At 39.1% G+C, this 19566-nt stretch overlaps 1 protein-coding gene across 3 annotated transcripts; it reads left to right on the top strand.

Moving 5' to 3' along the window:
* The first annotated feature begins 244 nt into the window (after positions 1-244).
* LOC131217083 (dynamin-related protein 3A-like) lies at positions 245-17235 on the top strand. 3 transcript variants are annotated; one of them, XR_009157196.1, is made up of 20 exons: positions 245-779; positions 2703-2985; positions 3135-3163; positions 3283-3384; positions 6446-6514; positions 6614-6673; positions 7187-7300; positions 7597-7645; positions 8474-8583; positions 8910-9002; positions 9118-9210; positions 9553-9690; positions 10420-10539; positions 10641-10739; positions 11077-11119; positions 12457-12581; positions 12687-12833; positions 12998-13050; positions 13138-13701; positions 16544-16643. XR_009157196.1 is itself a non-coding variant. In XM_058211826.1 (20 exons), the coding sequence occupies exons 1-20, from the start codon at positions 411-413 to the stop codon at positions 17037-17039; spliced, it is 2469 nt and encodes an 822-aa protein (XP_058067809.1). In that variant the 5' UTR covers positions 248-410; the 3' UTR covers positions 17040-17235. The 3 variants fall into 3 exon arrangements, 1 of the variants encoding a protein (XP_058067809.1); XR_009157197.1 differs by lacking the exon at positions 16544-16643 and adding an exon at positions 16325-16471 and having other exon boundaries at positions 13138-13616; XM_058211826.1 differs by lacking the exon at positions 13138-13701 and adding an exon at positions 16767-17235 and having other exon boundaries at positions 248-779.
* Positions 17236-19566: the final 2331 nt, after the last annotated feature.

A 19566-nucleotide genomic window follows, 5' to 3' on the forward strand; every position in this document is an offset into this window, starting at 1 on the left:
ACAGCAGTAAGCAGTCCAAATTGCAATGGAAATTCAGTAGGTTGATATCTCAGTGTAGATTTTCCGTTATGCTACCTATCACAGTTATATAAGCTATTTGGACGGCCTGGATTTCCTTAAAGCGTCATGTGTACGGTCGAAGGTCACCACCATTTTTTGTGTCATGCTGAACTAACATCGGAGTATATTCCCTCGTCCAAACTACTCTCTCTCAACTCCGTCTTCCTTCTCTAATTTTCAAATCCCCACATTCCCACTTTCCACCTTTCAAACACACTCCTCTCTTCATTTCAAAAACCCTACCCTTCTCTTTCTCTCTCTCCTTTTAATCCTCATTTCAGAAATTCCTACCTCTTTCACAATCTCTCTTCTCTGTACTCCTTTCCTATCAAAACACAGAGCAAGATCCCATGGAAGAACCATCCAATCTTCCAAAAAGGGGAGTACCAGCACCGTCGATTGGTTCTTCCGTCATTCCGATCGTGAACCGGCTCCAGGACATCTTCGCCCCGCTCGGGGAAGCCGCGGCGGAGTTCAAGCTGCCGCAGGTAGCAGTTGTTGGGGGCCAGAGCAGTGGGAAGTCGAGTGTGCTCGAGGCGCTGGTCGGGCGGGACTTCCTCCCGCGTGGAACGGATATCTGCACCCGCCGCCCGTTGGTTCTGCAGCTGGTACATTGCCCGAGTGGATTGGATGGCTCGGATGGGGCGGAATGGGGGGAGTTCCGGCACTTGCCCAACAAGAGGTTCTACGATTTCGAGGAAATCCGCCGAGAAATTCAGGTTGTGCATCCTTTTTTTTTTTTAGAAATGTTTATTTCCCGATCTAATAGATACTGGAAAGAAGATATAACTGTAGTCGTTGTTGGAAAGTAGGCCTGCTTTGGAATTGTTGTAGAAATGCTTTATGTAATTTATTTACGTAGCATATTTGGATGGATTGCTTACGATCATGTTCTACGATAGATGTATGATGTATCACATGATGCTTGAAAGCGTAGAAACTGACTAGGACAGGTCTAACTTTCAGTGATCTGGACTGTTCATCTGGTGGCCCCCGTTATGGATGGGTCATCCTGCAAAGAATCTCATATTGTGAGCAATTTTAACTATCCAATTTGTTGTCTGAAAGTAATGGTTATGGTCAGCATTCAATGTGAAAGAAATCCAACAATTGTATGCTGGTGTTCTGATGGGGGAGTGGGAGAATTTGGGGGAGTGACCTTTCCGTAATGGGGCCAACCAGATGAACTTTGATTACCAAAAGTGGGGCCTACCTTTACTTTCTCTTCCCAAAGGAGAAAATGCTCTTTCGCTCTGTTGATCACTGTACACGCCTCATTAAAAAGTTGATTTGGATCAATGCTATTGTCTATGCGGCATTTCCTGTGTTTTAAGATGTATAATCCTTTGAAGATGGCTAAAACAATACTGGAATTTTGAGCTTTAGTGGGTTGTTTAGCTTTTCATACTCTTTTGATAAATGGCGAAAATTTTGTTTTAAAAAAAGAAAGATCCATCAATTATACCCTTCGACCCTAGTTAATTCTATGTATATATTAAGAAAGATCCAGGACTTAATGTGAACGAGTTCCCCAGTTTTAGGATTTGAGGTTTTAGTGATTTCAGTTGCACCTACTAGGGCAGCTCCTAGTGTCCATTTCCTGCACGTGGTTTGGAGATAAACTTTTAAGTTAGTAATAAAGGGATTTTAGGTCTTCTCTAGGAGCATTGCCCCATGATGCTGCTAATTTTATTCATACTCCATGTCTATATCTATCCATTCCTGCTGATTGGGAAATGCTATTATACTACCACAACTGCTGATAGAGAAAGGGCAAGGGGAAGGCCCGAAAGGATGTGAGTTAAGGTGGTAAGAAAAGACTTGATGACCTATGGTCTAACTGAAGCTATTGTCCTTGATTGAGTGGAATGGCAGGGCAGGATTCATGTAAGCCCCAATTAGTTAGGATAAGGCTTGGATGATAACGACGACAACCATCACTTCATAGCTATCCCCATGGCACAAGTCATAATCGAATGTGGTGATTGGGATTGTTGACCTAGTAAGCCATGACTTGGGTGGGCATTAGACAAAAATCGCTTTGATTGGACAGCTCCAACCAGCTGATTTTGGTGTGCTTTGACATTGTCACCTTGCCTTTTGAGCTACCTATGTCTCATTCATGAGGTGGACCACCAAAAGAATGTCCTTCCCCCGTCCACGAGTACCATGTTTCAGTCATGCTTCATGGCACTCCACAAAGAGCACATGCTTCTTAACCGAATTCCTCCCTGCTGATATTATGTGTTCATCCTGAATTTGTTAACTGTTGTAAGGAGGATATAGAGGCTCGAAAGTCAGATCTTGATGTGTTTGTGCACTTGTGCCAAAATATGTCTTTTGTTGTCATCAGGCATTCTTCCTCTTGAACTTGGCTAGTTGTACTGGTCTTTTATGCATTCTATTTCATGGAAAAGAAATTAGCATTGTACCATTCATGTGATCGATATTTTTTCTATTGTTTCCATAAATTCCCATAGATTGAACTGTTCTCTGTTAAACTGAAGATGATTGGCTCACAAAAGTTTATGAAATATGAATAGAGTTGTGTTCCTCAGTTCCTTGCATTTTGTTTCATCACTTTGATGTTGACTTTCTGGTTTGGCTGGCAAGGTATCTGAGTCAGTTGCTCACTGGTGCAGGCTGAGACTGATAGGGAAGCAGGACTAAACAAAGGTGTATCTGATAAACAGATTCGCCTAGCAATTTACTCCCCCAATGTCCTTACTATGACTCTTGTCGATTTACCTGGAATTACAAAGGTTCCAGTTGGTGATCAGCCTAATGACATAGAGGCAAGGATTAGGACAATGATACACTCCTACATCAAGTGTGAAACGTGTATTATATTGGCTGTTACACCAGCAAATTCTGATTTAGCAAACTCGGATGCACTTCAGATGGCAAGACTTGCTGACCGTGATGGTAGGCTTTCTTGTGCATGAATTATTTGTGTTGCTCTTTGTCATTTCACTTTTCTTAATTAGTGTCATTTGAGTTAGTACTGTCTGGTGCTTTTGGTAAATTTGAATCGTCTCTTGCCCTGACCTGCTGATTCTGTAACTGGTGAGCAGGTTCGCGGACTATTGGTGTAATAACAAAGGTCAGGCTTTGGTTGTTTAACAAAGAGTTGCAATTTTTTTTAAAGAAAAAATGATTTTATGCCAATCCTGTTGTTTGTCAGGAAATGGTGCAAGCTTATTATGTTTGTTTTGCCTTCAGGTGGATATTATGGACAAGGGGACTAATGCTTGCAATTTTTTGCTTGGTAACGTGATTCCTCTACGGCTTGGTTACATTGGTGTTGTGAATCGCAGTCAGGAGGTAGGTCATTTTACGAATTGTTCAGGTTTGTATTGATTTAATGATTTTATATGCTGTGGTTCTTTTGACTACTGACATAGTTCTCATATACTTGTGATAAATACCTGGAAACATGTGGATAAACGATATTAGAACATGAAGTCAAGCAAAGGACATTCACCAGCCAGTCAATAACCAATGAAATGATTTTCTGCAGTGATATTTTGACAATCTGTTATCGCAACTAGTTTTCCTAGGTTTCATTTTGAGGCGTAAATGGATTAACATGTGTCATTCATCTGCTACCTTTCTGTTCTTATCAGTCAATCTCCATTCAGCTTCTTGTTTGAATGGACTTTGAGAAGGTGAATTGGCTAGGAAAATATGGTTCTTTTTCTGGAAAATTGTTCCTAATAATATGGAAAGCCGGGGTCAGTGGCTGGCCTTTTCTCTGGGTGGCGTGTCCTTCCCTTTAAACCTAGAGGAAGGATGCTTTGGAGATTGCCCCCTCTTTAAACCTAGAGGAAGGATACTTTGGAGATTGCTCCCTCTCGTCATTCTTTGGAGTATTTTGAAAGAATGCAAAAGAATAAATTTTGATAACTAGGTGACTTCCATCATTAGCCTAAAGGGGATTGTTAAAATTTTCATCATGGAGTGGGGTTGCACCTGAAAAGTAGTTGAAGGTGTTTCAGCAGCATATTTCAACAGATGTTGGGATAGGGTATTGGATGATATAGAAAGCTGCCTAAAAAGATGGCTTCTTGGTTTCCTCCCTCTCTGGTTTTTTGGAAGCTCAATGTTGATGGATGCTCGATTGAGAATTTGGTTCAATTTGGGGTTGAGGGAGTCATTAGGGATGCTAATGGACTGATCAGACATTCCTTTCCCAGGCCTTCTGGAGTGGATGATTCCAATTGGACTGAAATAAGCACTGAAACAGGTTTAATCTTGGCTAAATCTCATTTTGGATCTTTAGGTTGGCTCATTATTGAAGGAGCTTACAAGTGTGCTCTTTCCTGGTTGGCAGGAGATAATGGTTCCTTGGAACCAAGGAACCATTAAACAAGATTAGGGGGCTGGTATCAATTTTCTCTATTTCTCTTAGGTTAATTCCCTGTGAGGCTAACGCATGGTCTGATGTATTGGTAAGGGATGGTGTAATGAAGTGAGCTTTGTATAATGGAGGCACTTATCCATTACCTTCATGGATGTGTCCTGCTTTTTTCTTTTAATAAATCATAGTTGCTCATACAAGAAAGGACTTTGATAAGGTGATTCCATATCACCTCTCATTTTCTCTCTAGTGGGTGAGGCCCTTAATAGACTTGTTAGGGTGGCTAATGTTGGTTTGGTCAATGCTTCCGTTCAATATTCACTTTATCATTTTTTTTTGAAAGATGAAATTTATTGGGCAAGAGCCAAAAACATAAAAAAAAGAAGAAGCCAAGACCACATAGAAACAAAAAAGAAAAGACAGCAAAACCTAAAGAAATTAACAACAACAAAAAGCAAGAAAAGCCTAAAGAGACTAGCACACAACTATCCCACTAAAATTATAACAACAAGCAAACAACCCCCTGGAAGAGGCCCAAAAAGAACTAGACACTAAGGCGCCCATTCCCGGAAGAGCTGAACGACTTTTGAAAGGACCCTCGCCATTGCAGCACTTGAGTTCCGAATGCAACGATCGGTCCTTTCTCCCCAGAGGGACCACAAGGAGCTTCCATTTCTTCCTCCCAAGAGAGCCTCCATCGGACACGTGCCAAACCTTGAGAAAATCTTCAATAGATCGAGGCATACCTAGTAGACCAAAGCCATGCTCAGAATCCCTGCCAATACTCCCAACGAGAAAGAGCAATGCAGGAACAGGTGGTCTACTGACTCCACTTGACTGTAACAGAGGAGGCAGATGTTGGGCAGAACTAAACCCCTTTTACAGAGGTTATCTATAGTTAGCACTCTATTCCTGCTCACTAGCTAACTGAAGGCCGCCACTTTTGGGGGAGCTCCATAGTGCCAGATTTCACCAGTGGGCTATCCAAGGGCGGACGATCCAAAGACGCTAATTCCTTGTAGAAAGAACACAATGAGAAGGATCCTGACACTGAGATTTTCCAGGATATAGAATCTTGAAGAGAGGGAGATAGGAGCTGAGCCCCGCAAGCGAGACAATAGCTCTGATAAGGAATCAATTTCAGTATCACGAAGGTTTCTTCTAAAGAGGGGAATCCCAACCGTATTATCTCCAGATTGGGGCACACAAGAGGCCATGCAAACCTCGGGATCAATCCTCAGGGAAGCCAGATCTGGAAACAAATTGATTAAGGGTTGATTTCCAACCCAAGGATCTAACCAAAATCTACTTCTTTCCCCTTGGCCCACCTGAAAACTCACCTTAGAAAAGACCAGATTAGACAATCTATTAATACCTTTTAGCAGAGAAGTGAACATCTGTTCAATGTTCACTTGATCATTGGTCTCTGGAGTATAGAACGCTGGCCTGGCTTTGTTGAAAGTTACTTCTATCTGCAGCGATTTATGTTTAGATCCTGAGTTCTGTGATATTTCATAGCTAAATTTCCTATTGAAGTCACAGATCTGAAATTTGATCAAGATATTCATAATCTACGTCTTTCTCATCCTTCCTGTTGGACCTATCCTTGAAACTTTATCCAGCATTTTCTTTAATATATCGAGCATTTTATCTTGTTCCCCTTTGAAATCTTTCCTCAAATAACCTTTCAAGAAAAGTAAAAAAAAACAGAAGAAGAAAACCCTTACTCTCAAATGGGGAAGGATGGGTCTTTTAAAGCTCTTACTTTCTACGTATTTTATTATGATCAGGATGAAAAAAATGATTAATTTGGTTCTTCTTTAATAGGTTTAAATTCTTTGATTTGGTTTGGCCTGATTATGTGGTGTTGGTTCAGTATCCTTTTGTAAGGCACCTGCAGATCTGAGTGTTGGTATATTGCTATGATAAGGATAAGCCTTTTTTTTTATATTCGAGATATAATCTTTTTAATGAATGCAAGTTGGACAATTTCATTTATTCTATTGAGTTTCATATCTGTAATAGGATATCACAAGAAACCGGAGCATTGCCGAAGCACTTGCCCGTGAAGAGGAATTCTTCCGAAAAAACCCTGTAGCCATCACTTTCTCAAATCATCGTTTCAGTGTAGTACTTGCAATATGGTTTTTAAGTATCACTAACCTACTTTCTGTTGCTTTCTATTTATCACAGGTCTATCATGGTCTGTCTGATCGCTGTGGAATTCCTCAATTAGCAAAGAAGTTGAATCAGGTTGATTAATTTGCCAGTTCGGTTGTATTCCATTCTTAATGTTAATTTACCTGTTGGCCAGTTTCACCTTAATTGTGCTTCACTAAGTGCAAGATTTTTGTGTGCCCATGTTGGGTTAATTTCTCCGTGCAGCAATATTTATGGTGTTGAAGACTAAATCCGACTTCATTCATGCTTGGATGGCTTGATTTGGCTCTTTTTTGGGTTTAAGGTTTCATATGGATGGTGCACGTATCTTATTTTTTCATCTTTTACTGGCTGCCTCAGTTTTCCATATCATTGGGACTTTCCTAGTGTTTTCCATACAAATTATCATCTGGCTTTTGTAATGTAGCTAAGATCTACTACAATGTAATTTTCCTGTTTTTTACTTTTAAGTAAATTTCCTTTTTTTATTTTTTTAATTTTAATTACTGAAAAAAGGTAGAATCAAGCTATGGATGGAAACAAAACCATAATGTCTACATTTTAATATTCTGTTTTACCTTTCATAAATTTCTTTATGTTGATCAGATTCTAGTACAACACGTTAGAGCAGTTCTTCCATCACTGAAAGCTCAGATAAATGCTCAAATGATTGCTGTTGGGAAGGAGCTGCGAAACTATGGAGAAGTCATGGAGACAAAAGTAAGTTTGTACTTTGTTAACCAAGATGAATACTTTCGAGACGTGCCTTAATTTTGGTTTCTGGTTGTTCTTGTGCTCTGATTCTAAAAAAGCCTTGTGAACTGGTGCTTCTCCCTATCCGAAAACATGTTACAGTTCCTTGTCATGCCAGCACTGGACTTTTTTGAGAATGCAATTGAGGATTTGTATCTTTATAAAGATTGCATTCGTCTACAGAGATTCTTTAGCTATAATATTTTTTTGGTCTGTTATCTTAGTTATCTATGTTTTCCATTTCTGTGTTTTTAATTTAATAGGCTGAACAAGGAGCATTTCTGTTGAACATTCTGAAAAAATACTGTGAAGGTAACTTTATTCTTCTTCTGCTTTACTTCTTTTTCTGCAAGTTTCTAACTTGCTATTATCTTAGGCCCTGTTCGGTGCCTAAAAATCAGTTGATCTCATTTTAGTTAACATTAATTATGTAATCGAGATATTGATCTCTGATACATAATGAGTTCATCTTCAAAAGTAATTTTAGAGATTAAGATCTCTAATACATAATTAATGTCAACTAAATGAGATCAACTCATTTTTAGGTGTCTACCAAACAGGGGTTTATGTTATAAATCCACTTGGTGTCCTTTGTTTGGGATCTACTGCATATTCCATATAGCATCTAGTACTTCTGCAGTTGTTTATCTTTTTTTGCTTTCTTTAAATGGCTCAATATGTCAGATAACCATTAGAAACTTTGTTCATATAGCTGTTCTGTTTTTCTTTTAAAACTTTTTCCAATCCATCAAGTCTAGTCGTTTTGACTTAATCATCATAATTGCACCTTTATTTGAAGATATAGATGTTCTACAGCGAATTCTTACTTTCCATGTTGGTCACATACTCTATTGTTGGAACGGTAAATTTCTAATTGATTGGTTCATATCGAAAAGCTTTGAGATCCTGTAGCATTAACTGTGTTAAGAACATAGAATTTTCTTCTTTTTTCTAAAAGACAATGTAGAACTTCCACTGTCAAACCTTCACATCTGGATTTGGTTCTTCTTTTCCATAAAATTTCATGGTCATTTTTTTTTCATAAATTTTGTATCATATCCTTTTTGCATTTCCTTTACAGGCATAGTATAATCTATACTGTACTAACTTGTCTTTGTCATCTTTATCTTCAATTGCCAGCTTTTTCATCTATGGTGGAGGGGAAAAATCAGGAGATGCCTACCAATGAGTTGTCAGGAGGAGCTAGGATCCTATACATTTTTCAGTCAATTTTTGTGAAGAGCTTGGAGGTGCTTCGTCCATCTTCTTGGCTGCTTCAAGACTGATGCAGCATTGCTTTACCTATTTCTCCAATAACTGTGCTGAACTATATCAAAATTTTAGTTCATGTTTCTATGTTGTGTACAGTTGTCATCCAGAGTGAAGGCTCCCTTTTTCTTAACTTGAAGTTTCTAACTTGAAATACATCCTTGATTTTCTGTGATGTATAATGATGAGTTACTTTTCACACTAAAAAACTTTTTTACTGCTAAAGTAAATTCTATGATAGACTTACCAGCATTAAAATGGTAGTGTCGTATTATAAATTTATAATTTACTTAAAGGCATCTTGCAGGAAGTCGATCCTTGTGATGATTTGACTGATGAAGACGTTCGAACAGCTATCCAAAATGCCACTGGCCCTAAAAATGCTTTATTTGTGCCGGAGGTATGTGTATCATTTTGTATGGTGGTTTCGTTACCTGTTAAAGTCTATTATTGCAAAGTTTCACCTCTATTTAGCATTTATTCTATATGGAGTGTTTTTGTCTCAATGTGTTCAGGTACCATTTGAAGTTTTGATCAGAAGACAGATTGCTCGTCTCCTAGACCCAAGTCTTCAATGTTTACATTTTATACATGATGAATTAATAAAGGTGCGTGGGGCATATGCACACGACGTTATTGTATCTCACCCAGTTATTACTTGTTACCAATCAAGTTGCACAAGTAATAACTACAATATGTAATAACTGAGTCTGGCCCTTGATAAAGGCAGTACGAAAAGACTCGATGACCTATGATCTAACTGAAGGTCTGGCCCTTGATAGAGTGGAATGGCAGAACATGATTCATGTAGCTGACCCCAATTAATTGGGATAAGGCATAGATGATGATAATGGTGACTGATAAATTTGCCCAGTGAATCCCTGTCTCCCCTCATCTCTCTCTCATTGAAGGTTCCAGGTGCTGATAAATTGGATTATGTTTTATTGCAGGTAAGCCATGCTTGTGAGGATATTGAACTGCAACGGTTTCCAGTCCTGAGAAGGCGTTTGGAGGAAGTCATGGGAAAATTTTTACGTGATGGCGTAAAACCTGCTGATAGAATTATACGGAACATTATTGGAATGGAGGTATGTTGGAGTCTGATTGCAGATTGAGGTGCTTGGAGTTTTGAGTACACTGTGCACTTTGATTAGTGGATCAACACCTGTGTATCTAGGTCTAGCATTAATTTCCTTAAGATGAGAACTTTTGGTTATGGTATCTCGTAATTTCAGAAACTTGCAGGATGTTGCGATGGAGAAAGTTTCTCCATCTACGAGTCTCCTGAAACTTTTTTAAGACATAAACATATCAAGGAACCTGGACACTGATTTCTTATTTTGATGAGTTTTTAGTTTCAAGATTCCATTAATTTTATTATTATTATTTTTTTCTGCACATTGGATTCCTGGAAATTCTCCTAAAATTGAGTTTTGGCTTTCTGGGAATCAGTTTACATTGTCCTTGGATCTTGTAAATCACTAATAGGACCAACTTGGATGGGTTCCCATCAAATAAGAGTCTTAGCCATTTGACTTGGTGAGACTAGGTTGCAGATACTAATTCTAATTAAATTGTTTACTATCAGTATCACTGGATGTGTTTTCCATGAATCTAAATCAACTATCTGAGAAGAACATTAGCAAATGTCTTTTACAGCTTAACTATATAAACAATAAACCTGTTACAGGCTTGTCTGCGAACATATCCTTTTGTAACTATAATTCTAGCAGACATTGGGTCTTCTGCTGATCAAACAACTGTCTATTCTCTCAGAAGGATTATGTTAATACTTTACATCCAAAATTGTCCTGCAGATGGATTATATAAATACATCACATCCAAATTTTATCTGTGGAAGCAAAGCAGTGGAGCTCGTGCTTCAGCAGTTGAGATCTTCGAAGTCAAGTACAACGGCCTCTTCGGCAAAGCTGAAGGTCTGTTTCTAACAGTAGTAGCTGGTTGATTGTCTTGAAAAACAATGCAAGTAAAGAGGTTCTCAAGATTGATTGTTACCGATTTCTGCTGTTTGGTTCAGGATTGTACAGATTCTGAAAAATTGAATATGTCAGAAAGGGGCCAGAAATCTCGTGCAATTCTTGCTAGATCTGTTGCAAATGGTGTTGCTCAAGATCAGGTATCATGGCCCGCTCCAGTAATTGTTGTTTTTCATCTTTTGGTTTTCTGGTCAATGGCATGTCAGACGATCTTGGATGATCTTGATCCTTGGTTACCAACTGGTATGTGGTATATCCATGTATGGAGTTTCTCATACTTGGCCAACTGTTTGACTGTGTTTGTTTGTTGTTTAGATAAAATCTGCATTTATCTTAGAAACTTAAAATGCTTTTTCACCAATAAATAAAAAACTATATAAAAAAAAACTAAAATGCTTTTTCAATGAAAATATTGTTAACCCTGATTAATTATGGCTGAACATATTTCTTATAGTTCTTCCTCTTGGCTGATGACAGGGCATTCCACCTCAAATAAATAATGATAACGCTAGTTCAGCTGGTAATCCCGTGCTTCCTCAGATAATGTGTTTCTTTTATGTGCAACTCATGCATTGCATATTTTAATAGCATTGCAGATATAGGTTATAAGAAAACCAACAAGTGTTGGCTGTACCTGCTGCTATTACATTGGCTGCATTGGCCAATATAACGATCGTACTGTCCTTAAAAAAAAGAAAAAGAAATAAAAGGAAAACGAGAAAAAGGGATATGTATAGGCCGATGCAATAGGCAATGGTCAATATTTTGAACCGTGGTACTGGATTGAAGAAAGTTGTCATTGTAAGTGGTTTTATCGTGGGCTGATTCATTTGTCTGGTTTGGTGTAGGCGTGGTTTTGAATATCGGTATTAGAGGGCATATTGGCCTGGCCGAAAAACAATATGATACCGGCGTCGCATATCAATATTGGCCTCATTAGACCGTATTGACCCATGTTGGTCAAAATTTTTAAGCCAAAAAATTTAAGGAAAATTAATCTGAATAAGGGAAAAATGAGATATTCAAGAATCTATCCTTTTCTTCGGGGGGGGGGGGGGGGTGTGTGGGGCAGGTATTCGGACGTGTATAATTGTGTATCAGCCTATCTGCTTGACCTGTTGAAAGGCAACTAAATGGACCTAATTGAACATACATCAAGCATGATTGGTAAATTAGTGCCCGTTATATTGAAGGAAGATGGAAACATGACAAAAAGTGGATGCCCTTCTTTCAAAAATTTCCCACAGTGGTTCATCCCGCTTCGTTTCATTGAATCTCACTCAAATATTTTGTTTTGATCTCCAGCATGGCCTAAATCTTGTCTAAAACAACTTGCTAAGCTTCCTCCATGGTTGGCATGAAAAAAGGGAAGGAAAATGTGTGAAAGTTTGAAAATAAAAATAAAAATTTGGGCCTTTATAGGAGTATCAGCCTGTAATGGCCTGTATCTCACCCTATCGGCCCCGTATCGATCCTGTATCGGTGCCGGTACGTGCGTATTGACCAATACAGACTGGTAGGGTAATACAGGTCGATATGTCACCCACCCTTTGAGGATGGGCCTGTTTCGGCCATGTATCACATATTGTATGTGGCTGATTTCGTGACCTGAAATCATACTACTTGTGCCATTTCACATAAAGGATTTGGTCAGAAGTTATTGCTAATTGTGCAATTTACTGAATTATGTTTCTATTTATTCTTCACAATTTTCTGAGTTTGTGGTTGTTTCATCCCACTTATGGCATTTCGCATAAAGGATTTGGTAAGAAGGAAGTTATTGCTATTTGTGCAATTTACTGAATTATGTTTCTAGTTATTCTTCACAATTTTCTGAGTTTGCGGTTGTTTCCATAGGTAAGTCATTAGGAGGGTCTTGGAGCTTTTCATCAATATTTGGAGGTAATAACTCAACGAGCAAATTGAATGGCGACTTTATTCATGATATCGAGCATACACTCTCTACAATCCAATTGAAAGAGGTAATAACTAATGTATCGTATTAAGTTACTTCAATGTTCCAGTTTGCAGTTCTCCTTCAGTGCGCATTCATTTTATGCTGTTTTTGTTTTCCTCTACCATTTCAGCCCCCATCCATCTTAAGGCCATCGGAAGTGCAGACAGAGCAAGAAACTGTTGAAGTAGAAGTGACTAAGTTGCTTTTGCAATCTTATTATGACATTGTTAGAAAGAATATTCAGGACATGGTCCCGAAAGCAATCATGCACTTTCTGGTAATCTGTAACATAAAGTTGCCTTCTAAAGACTTTTTTAGACTTTTTTGTTTTTGTTTGTTTGTTTTAGTTCTGGTTTCCTTGCAGTAACCCATCACACTTCTCATGCTACTTTCCTGCCTAAATTCTAGAAAGAATGCTCATGTTATTATCATGTTCTGTAGGTTAATCATGCAAAGAGGGACCTCCTTATTACCTTTATACAGAAATTGTACAGGTATGCTTGTGGTTCTGATCTTTGAATTAATCTCAGTAATACTGCTTGTCATGCTCTCATTTTTGTCTCATATTTGTTTTATGATAGGTCATCAGTGAAATACATAACAAAGCATCATGCAAGCTTGTGCATGCACACTAATGTCGATTCATTCCCGAAAGATGGAGCTTTGCTAAGCCCACATGCATATGCTATAAAGCTCATGTACACAGTACACCCCACTTATGTCAGTGTAGCATTGATCCATTGGTCACATGGGCCACAGTTTGCAAAACAATTGTATGGCTCTGAAAAAATTAGTTGAGATTTTCTAACCCATCCACCTGTTTCCAATACTGGGGCCTGCATGCTGATTGGACAGATTTTATTTCTGGGAAAACATGTAAAAGGTCAGATCAACCTGATGGATGGATTAGATCTCGCACCTATGTGCCATGCGGGCACATGTGTGGAGTGTACACGAGTTTTATTGCACGTGTGCACGCTTAGCAAAGCTCTGAACATTGTGCTGTACTCTGATATCTGGGAGGAAATTTGTGGAGTTTCACATCATTGTTACAGGAATAGTATCCTCTGCTTCAAAGGCTTTGCTTGGGATGCAAGGCATGGTTGTTACCAAATAATGCTTCTACTGTTTTGCATTGCTTTTTGGTGATTAAAATGACCAAAGTGCCCTCATCTTTTTTCTTTCAAAGAAACAGTAGAGGCATTGTGGGGCCCGGATGGTGTTTATGTGGCATCAAACTTGTCTAACAGGTGCATCCCACCATTCTGGCAATATGAACCAAAAAAATAGGCCATCCAACCATCAGGCGGTCCACGCCATAAAAACAAAGTACACCAGCCGAAATCCTCCAAATTTAAGTGTGGCCCACCTGGGCATGATTATTGGTTCATATAGACATCATGGTGGGATACACCTGTTGGATAATTTGGATTTCATAAACACAGCATGCCAGCCCCGCAATGCTCAAATCTACCCATTTTAGTAGTTTGGGGCATTTTAGTCACTTCACTCAACAAAATACACATTCTAATGCTTTCCAGAAGTTCATGTTAAAAATAATAATCAGAATTCTGGGGTAAAAGCCCCAAAAAAGAATGGTAAATAACTGGCCGGATGTGGATCCGTTGTTATCACATTCTCATTTCAAGCGATGGACGCTTGGGTATGCCCAATGTTGTTAAATGCGACCACATTTGCATATGCAAGTTCCCATATGCATTTTGCATATGCATATGCGATCGCATATGCAAAATTTGCAATTGCATATGCGATGTATGAGATCGCATATTTGCCAACAGTCAGAAATCTGACTGTTGGCACATTAATTTTTTATTTTATTTTTGTAAAAAATCGATCTTTTGCCTATAAAAGGGCATCCCAACCTCTTCCATTTGCAACATTATCACTCCAAAACTCTCTTAGTCTCTTTTTCTCTTACATTCTTACTTGCAAGTGCAATTATAGCATTAGAATTTAGGCTATTAGTATTATTTTGTAAGTAATCATTATTAAGTTGTAACTTGTAAACAATAATTAATAAATAGCTTGTTGATTATTTTGTTACTTGTTAACTACATTGTTGAATGTTGATGTACTTAATTCATTGTTTAATTGATTTTATTTCTCTAAAACGTATTTTAAATATGTAAAATTAGTTATCTATTAACTTAGGAAAGTTGTCCTAATTTCATATATATATATATATATATATATATATATGTGTATATATATATATATATATATATATATATATATATTTCACATATTAAAAAAAAATTCTACTATTTTTTATTTTTTATTTTAATTTTTTGAAAATAAAAATAAAAAATAAAAATGCAGTCGCATATGTGATTGTGCGATCACATATGCGATTTAACAACATTGGGTATGCCTGTAGATCTTCTATGCAGCACACCTTGATCCATAGCTCAAGTGGTAGACTGAATGAAAGATACCTCATTTCAACACTGAGGTCTTGGTATCGATTCCCTAGTGGGGGTGGCTAACACTGAAGTGTCAACTGACAGTCGGGTGTACTAACAAGCTAACAAAAAAAAATAAAAATAAAAAAATAATAAAAAAAGCTAACAAAAAAATAAAATAAAAAAATGAACAGGTTAGATCTAAAACAAACAACATGGTGGACCTTAGGAAGGTTTCAACGGTGGGTGTCACTCTCCCTACTGTTTTCAGTGGTGGGGTCCACTCCATAGGCCACTATGACCTAGGCCACTATGATGCATGCGTTTTATCCAGACCGTGCATTCATTTTTACATATCATTTTTGGATCTAAGCCCAAAAATAAGACAGATTCAAGATTCAAGTGGACCACAGTGGGGATTAAACACCTGCCATTGAAAATTTCTTGGGGACCACAGAAGTTTTGGATCAAGCTGATATTTATGGTTTCCCTTCATCCAGGTCTATGTGACCTTATGAACAGGTTGGATGGAAATTAACCATCACGGTGGGCCCTAGGATGGTTTCAACAATGAGTGTCATTATGACCACTGCTTCCTGTGGTATGGTCTACTTGAGCATTGGATCTGCCTATTTTTGGGCTGATACCCTAAAATTGATATAGAAAAATAGATGAACGGTGTAGATAGAATCCATACATCACGATGGCCCCTCAAAGACCTTGTCCGTTCCTAACTAGAGATGGGGCATGGTCCAGTCCCAGTCCGCGTCCCCTTCTCTGGGTAACCATATAAATTGAGGCGCAGTACTGTAGTCCGTATACTACCGAGGTGAATCTGTAGTGCACTAGCTTGGCCACCCGGTCTGATGATCTCAGCCATCCAGTAGGTAGATCTCACCGTGAGAAAGCCATTAGAAAAGTATCAGTTTCAAAAACCATCTTATACATCCAGTGCAGACAAGATCACAAAATGACCAACTATGGCTTATCAACCGTGGTACCTGCCTGACTAATAGATGTGGCCCAGCTGGCAGACTACGATTGCATCGGACGCGGATTGGCTACTGATAGGTTGAGTAGTGAGAGTGGCTACTGAAGTGACGCCACCAAGTTATGTGGACCCAGCATAATGTATGTTTTGTATCCACACCGTCCATCATTTGGAGAGATCATATTATGGCATGATCCAAAGAATGAGTCAGATCCAAAAGTCTAGTGGACCCACCACAGAAAACAATGGGAGAGTGATGCTCACCATTAAAAACTTCTAATGGCTACAAAAGTTTTCCATCAAGCTAATATCTGTGTTTTCCCTTCTTTCATGTATGCTTTAACACATGAACAGGTTAGATCCATAGCTCAAGTGGTAGACTGAGTGAAAGATACCTCGTTTCAACACTGAGGTCTTGGTATCGATTCCCTAGTGGGGGTGGCTAACAGTGAAGTGTGAACTGACAGTGGGTGTACTAACAAGCTAACAAAAAAAAAAGAAGATCTTCTACGCAGCAATTTTACGTTCTTTAAGAGTTCACATTTAGGTCTTACAGATGTTTGCCCCATGCAGAGAGAACCTCTTCGAAGAAATGCTGCAAGAGCAGGAGGACGTTGCAACCAACAGGAAACGTGCTTTAGAAATGTTCCATGTTCTGCAACAAGCTACTTGGGTGAGTAGTCGCCTATGCTATGAAACTCCCTTAACAAAAATTCTTTACTAAATTCTTTCATGTCAAGCTTGTTGATGCTGTATTCTCATCAACTTGGGTTACCGATTTGATGGGTTATTGTAGACATTGGATGTACTGCCGCTTGAAGCCGAAGTGGCTTCAAGAAGTTCAAGGTCGGGAACTGAATCCACCGCCAGTTTGCCAAGGACTCATGGCCTCAGTTCCTCTCATTCAACGTCCCAAGGGGACTTCGGTTCGTCTTTCACATCATCACCCAAGATTACGAAGACCCGCAAATCGTCGCATTCGGGAGAGCAGCTGAAGTCGACGAACTACTCTAACGGTGGATTCCAGTACCCAGGCACTGGCATCAGCTATCCGACCGTAGAAGCATAGGTATATTACTCTAGATGAAACCCGAAACTACACAGGGTTTCTATGTCAAAGCTCCATGCAGTCTTCTCAGGCAATTTTCATAAATCTTTTTCACTTTTTATTTTTTTAGGAGTTTATGTAATGCTGATTACTCATTATATTATAATATTCCATTCTTTTTGCTAACAAGAGATGCCAAGTACTGTTGATTCTTTAATCATCTGTTTCATATGTACCCACGAGCATTGGCGTGTACTGCGTGCATGCATTCATGTGCCAACATATGCAGGCATGCACAACACTGAAAAACAACCTCATCAGAAAGTGCAGCTTTGCCCATGAATATGCAGGTGTAGTGTAGATCTACAAAGAAAAACCAGATGATTGCACATGTCTATGCACGTCCACGTCAACGAGCACATTCTTGTAGGTTCCTCCGGCATGCATTTATCCAAGTTGGCACTTATACGTGCACACAAGTGCCCACAACGTAACATGCACACAGCCAAAGCCCTGCTCATGCATGCATGTGAATGTGCATGTGTGAAGTGTTGGCAGATGCATTCATTTCTATATGCACATTGCTTGTGCATGCATCCAATGGAATATTATACCCTGTCAAAGTTTCACTTTGTACCTGTTCAGCCAGCTTTGGAAAATTTTTTCGTTGCATGTCAATGGGCATTTAGAGGTGTTTTGGACGGATGAATATTGTACATCTGCTTTGGCACCGTGGCAATTTTAAATAACCTAGTCGGAATTGTAGATTTGTAGGGCTAGGGCTTGGATGATGATGATGATGATGACGACGACTCATGGAGATGAAGGCAAGCTACTGTACATGAAAATCTTAAGAGCCCCAAAAGGATGTTAAGTGGTGTGTTTGGATGTACAAGTAAATTGAATTGTGATTTGGGGTTGTTTAGTTTAATCAAAGATGTAACGGCAAAAACTAAGAGCCCATTTGGACGCGCTTCTTCAAGAGGAGTTTTCTACACTGGGGATTTTAACTCTTTACTTTTTTGGTTGACCAGATGATTTTAGTGCTTATCTTGCGGAGTTGAGGATGAGATGGGATATACGAAAGTGCATCCAAACGGGCAATGTAAATTGGGGATGGGCTCAAAATGCTGTTTAGGCATCAAATGCCCGCTTTTGAGGGTGCGTCGAAATGGGCACCAAAGGTGTTGCTTTGTATTCTCTCTTTTGGTTTTGTTTTTTGTTTTTTGTTTTGTTTTTTATTCCAGACCTGTTTATGACTCGGGTATTCTGGACCCGATTAGAAATTAGGCATAGTTGGGTTCGGGTCAAGTCCATCATCTTGCACCTTGGTTAAAACGGGTCCGGTTGTGTCAAATTAATTTTAATTTAATAATGTATTTATATTAAATAGGTTTTAATTATTCTAGGAAACACTAAGCTTTGCCATGCCACGTGTAAGAGCCCATGTACACAATGCATGTGTGAAGTGGCACATGTTTGCAATCTAATCTATCCTTCGGGTGGGCCTGATCATGTAAATACCCTTATCTGACCCGTACTTAACTCGAGACTTCAAATATCCAAGCCTGATTGGATCTGGGTTATAAAAAACAAGAGCCGGACCTGGCAAGTCCTGACCAGTTGAGAGCCCTGATCGGGTCCTTACTCTTGCTCTGGTGGTAGACTCTCAGGAGTTTCAACACCTGGTCAAGGGTTCGAGTACCCATAGGTGGTGAAATCCCACTACAGTGTGAGTGTGTGGGGTGTGTGCGTGCGTGTTAAAAAAAAAGAAAAGAAGTTGAGAGCCCTGATGGAATAATCATAATTGCAAATTGAAGCTTTTATCGGCCTCTGAAACCATGGATAAATCCGTTATCATCCTGGGATACATTTTATGAATAAATGGATTGGATGGAATGTACAAAATACGGTGGGCCCCAACAAGTTGAAAGGTTTTAGTGATGGGTGGACCCATCTAAACTTTTCCGTGTTGTTTTGAACCTGTGAGCGATGGTTACAGTCAGTCCTTCAACCCAAGTCCATTAATGTGGGCTCCACAGCGGCACCCATAATATGGATGGTTCTGATCCTGAGACCATATCCGCATTCACAAGTGGGCCCCATCACGGCTCAGATGATCCACCAAAGTTAATTGGAATTGACGGGAGTGATCTATTCCATGGAGTCGTGTGGGGCCCACTGTGATGTGTATGGCTTCCTCTCATCCGTCAGGTCCACCCTTCCCTGTACTTACCTTGCGCTTCATCTGCTAACTATTCAGCCTTTTTTTTATGCTAATTCAAAAAAAAAAAAAAAACTATAACTACAGCTCCACAAGTCCAGGTCAAACAGGTTTCAACCCAATCCATCCATCAAGTGGGTCCCAATGTGTAGATGACCCTGCCCACAAATCAAGCCAATTCACTTATCAAATATGCTATGATGTTATAAACAATGGGACCCACTTTGAAAAACTAGGATAATTTTCTTCTGGCCATCCATTAGCTTTGTAAGCTGCAGCACAAACTGACAGTGGACAGGCCCAATTTTTTTGACAAGGCCATCT

The sequence above is a fragment of the Magnolia sinica genome, chromosome 10, assembly GCF_029962835.1.
Source record: "Magnolia sinica isolate HGM2019 chromosome 10, MsV1, whole genome shotgun sequence".
Taxonomy (NCBI): Eukaryota; Viridiplantae; Streptophyta; class Magnoliopsida; order Magnoliales; family Magnoliaceae; genus Magnolia; species Magnolia sinica.

Bases quoted from the DNA above. Each gene is read 5' to 3' on its own strand.
- LOC131217083 (XM_058211826.1), top strand. From the start codon at position 411: ATGGAAGAACCATCCAATCTTCCAAAAAGGGGAGTACCAGCACCGTCG. The intron at 7,301-7,596 runs GTAAGTTTGTAC...TTAATTTAATAG, and splicing joins GAGAAGTCATGGAGACAAAA to GCTGAACAAGGAGCATTTCT. The intron at 10,740-11,076 runs GTATCATGGCCC...GGCTGATGACAG, and splicing joins ATGGTGTTGCTCAAGATCAG to GGCATTCCACCTCAAATAAA.